This window comes from Cimex lectularius, unplaced genomic scaffold (assembly GCF_000648675.2).
Source record: "Cimex lectularius strain Harlan isolate CLEC.00 unplaced genomic scaffold, Clec_2.1 scaffold52, whole genome shotgun sequence".
Lineage (NCBI taxonomy): Eukaryota > Metazoa > Arthropoda > Insecta > Hemiptera > Cimicidae > Cimex > Cimex lectularius.
This window is the reverse complement of record NW_019392742.1, coordinates 1,769,853-1,773,568: the sequence shown is the minus strand read 5'-3', so window position 1 is coordinate 1,773,568 and position 3,716 is coordinate 1,769,853. Positions and strand designations below refer to the sequence as shown.

At 38.2% G+C, this 3,716-nt stretch overlaps 1 protein-coding gene across 1 annotated transcript; it reads left to right on the top strand.

Annotated features, from left to right (window-relative positions):
- The first annotated feature begins 216 nt into the window (after window positions 1–216).
- Window positions 217–2,403, top strand: LOC106666818 (transcription factor MafB). The gene has a single exon (XM_014394287.2). The coding sequence runs from the start codon at window positions 426–428 to the stop codon at window positions 1,470–1,472; it is 1,047 nt and encodes a 348-aa protein (XP_014249773.1). The 5' UTR covers window positions 217–425; the 3' UTR covers window positions 1,473–2,403.
- The last annotated feature ends 1,313 nt before the right edge of the window (window positions 2,404–3,716 follow it).

Genomic DNA, 3,716 nt, shown 5'->3' with positions numbered 1-3,716 from the left:
TCAAACATTTCTATGCATATGATTGAAAAGGAAAAAAAATAGAAAAAAAGCTTGACCGTCGAGAGAATATGTTTAGCGTTAAGGGAAGTGGGAAAGGAGAGAGGGCGGCGTGATAATAGGTGTAATGTAGATGAGCGGATGGGGCGAATTGGTGATGTGGTGGGATAGCGCGCGGCGGTGGCGACCGTTCGAGGTTCGAGGTGGTGGCAGTGGGTGTGGTGGAAAGTGTGGAGCGGTGAAAGAGAACCAATGAGGTGAACGGGTGGCTATCCGACTCCGCCTCTCTCCAGAGCCGCTCAAAACCTGGAGCCCGTTCGAAGAGCGCAGAAGTCGTCGGATGTTCGCCGAGAGAGAGTAAAAGCGTTCAGTGCCGATTTCGTCCTGTTGGGATATACCGCGAGTGCATGATGTGAACTCGGTTATTGATGGAAAACTCGTCAGATAAAATGGAAGCGGAAGACGGACAACTTGCCGCTCAATACGTACAGGAATTCGTTCTAGACCATTTAGAGGACGTTTCCGTGAAGAAGGAAGGAGGTATGGAAAGATTGCCCTCAATGTTATCGTGCGGAGGAGGCGTGGTGCAGATGAGCTCGCCGCAGCCTCATCACCACCTGCTTACACCTCCGGGACACCAATCTGAGGATTACAATGTCGTGACCATGTCGTCGCAGCATCAGCCGATGATGATGCAGCACAGTATTTACCCTGACACACCGGGGACTCCTCCGGACACCCCGCCGGAGAGCACCTCGCCCCATTCGCCGCCCAACCGACAGTACCACCTGGAACAGTCGCAACTCCTGCTGCCGCAGAGGCCTCCCCAGGGTGTGGTAGACGAAATGGGATGGATAATGGCCAACGGGGGTCCTCTGAGGCAGGAACCTCTCGATCTGAGGCCCAACTGCGGGGGAGACCCCCTCGCCGAGGACTGGGTTCAACTCCAACACGGTCCGGTCATAAACCCGGGCAAGAGGATATTAGAATACCACCACCAACACCACCATCACCATCACCATCCAGACGACGATCTGGAAATGAGCCCTTCGACCCCCATGCAGAATTCTATGCAGATGCAGATGCAGATGTCAGTGCCGATGAAAGGGAGTGATGGTAGAAGTTCCGCCGAGGATATAATCAGCGACGAACTGCTCATGTGCCTTACCGTCAGGGAGCTCAACAAACGACTACAAGGCTTTCCCAGAGAAGAAGTCGTAAGGTTGAAGCAGAAGAGGCGCACGCTGAAAAACCGCGGCTACGCCCAGAATTGCAGGAGCAAACGCTTGCACCAGAGACACGAATTGGAAATGACTAACAGAAGCCTGCAGAACGAACTGCACAGGATAAAACAAGACCATTCGAGAATCTCTCAAGAGCGCGACATGTACAAATTGAGATGCGAGGCGCTGATGAAGAGGCTGGAAGGTCGCGAAAACATCCCCTGCAGTCCAGCGTCCACCACCTACATGTGACGCAGGTGAGAAGAACCAAAACTCCGTTTGTGATATGTAAAATGAGACGGTGAACTAACTTGTGTTTACTCAAAATTCAAATAAGTTTTCCTTTAGATTAAACAGGACAAAACTGAAGTTTCGAAAAGCTGTAGAAAGTTGTTTAAACACATTGTAGTTCTTTCGTGTATATACTATTTACCGTTAATGTACTTTATATTTTCTTCTTTCATTGTCTATGTTAAAGACAGAAGCCATTCCAACGATCTATGGAATATAAAATTTCTTGTACATTTTTTTGATGAAATTGAGAGGCAAAATATTTTATTACTTAATTACAATATCAATGTTAATAATTATAGATAACAATCGAAAATTAAGGTGTTATTCTTAATAATCATATCATAGATTGTAAAAAGTACAGCAACTTCCGAGAGAAAGGGGGGAAAGGTTTATAAGTACAAAAGAATATATAATTTATGGTATGGAGAAGTGATTGTACAAAGTTCATGTTATTTTTATCTTTGAAATTTTTTATTTGTTTAATTTTTATGTTTAAAAAATATTTGTAAGATATTGTTTCATTTTTATATGTACAATACGATTTATAAAATGGAAAATGTTATTGTATTCTATCGAGGATCTGATTTCTTATCACAGGCGAGAAAATAATTTTAATATTTTTATTTTCATATTATTGCGGGCTTTCAGTGATTATTTTCAATAGTTCCCTCGCCGCTTGGTTATTTTTGTTTGTACTTAAAAAAGGTTTCGTTTCTGTTTGAAACGGCTCCTCGATATGGATTTATTACTATTTTTATGTTTTTTCGTATAATGACTGATGCTACGGGATGTTTATTTTTTAAAATAAAATATAAAAAAAGATGTATTTATCTTTCTTAGTTAAGCTTAAAAACAAGGTTTTTGTTCAAATTGTGCCAAGTAGTCTAAAGACGGAAAGATTATCGAGAATATCAAAACTGTCTAGATATCCTTTGTAAATAAACTGCAAATCCATTGCAAAACCGAGTTCAAAATATATATTTTCTCAAATTTAAAATTGATACTGAATAAGAAGGAAAACGACAATGGAATTGCAAACGAGTTGTATCACCCTACATTTATTCTTCTTTTTAATTTTGTAATGTGTAGATACATTAAATGTAAAATAAAATATTTTTCTTTGGGTGTAGGCTGTATGTTAATTTTTAATTTTTATACACTATTTTTCTTCATTATATGTAAATAATAATGACAAATATTTGAAAAATTTATTATTTTTCGAATGAGATAGCCAAATAGTTATCTCAAGTTTTCTTTCTTTTTTTTATAAAATTTTTCTTTTTTTGTATTCCAGTAGTTGCAAGTTACCATCTGTTACCAAGTATTAAGAAAAGCGGTATGACTGAGGTTTTATTAAAAAAAAGCAAAAAAAAATGAAAATTGTTTATTTTGTATTGTTTCTGAACGATTCCACTGAGTAAAAGGTGTCATGTAAATTTATAATAAACGCCACTATATATAAAAAAACCGTGTTTCGTATATGTTTTCCCAGGCTTTATCACACGATTTTCACTTTCAGATAAAGCTTTCCGTTAGAAGTGGTTCAAACCGTTTCGTAGTTTCTTACAAAGGAATATACTTTCATTGCAAACTGACAATTGTTTTTATGTACAATTAAAAATAGGTCAATGGAATTGCACCACTGTCTTGAACGCTAAAATTGTGAATCACGAAGTGAATAATAAAAACAATATTGTTTAAATTAAAACAACAAAGAGTCAAAAAGTGGCTTAATTATTGGTCTATCCGTCATTTCAGTCAGCAATAATCGTTGCCCATCAGACTACCTGATTACCTGCCTGAACCATTTGATCATCAACGAACCCTAAAAGTTCGTTTTAACACCATGACGAAGATTGATCCTCAAGTATTTTTTAAGTAGGTCCTAAAGGTTTAAATTGACTGATAGCACATATGAAGCAACAGCTCTGAAGTAAATAGGTCAAACAAATCGAAAATACGCGATTAATCGTCATTATGTCATATCGTCAATTACAAAAATAAAATGACCATAAGTCATTACAGTATATCATAGAACGATTGATTATGTTAAACAAATCAACAATAATTAATTTAGCATTACACCACAAAAGAAAAAAGATCGTGGGAAGCCTGAGTAACCCAGGAGTTTGTCGTAGATCGTAAAGGATTAATTACTACAATTCATTATCAGATTATCACTTTACGGTACAATTGAAATAA

What these genes read in the sequence shown, in the direction of transcription:
- LOC106666818 (XM_014394287.2), top strand. Translation starts at nt 426, where the DNA reads ATGGAAAACTCGTCAGATAAAATGGAAGCGGAAGACGGACAACTTGCC.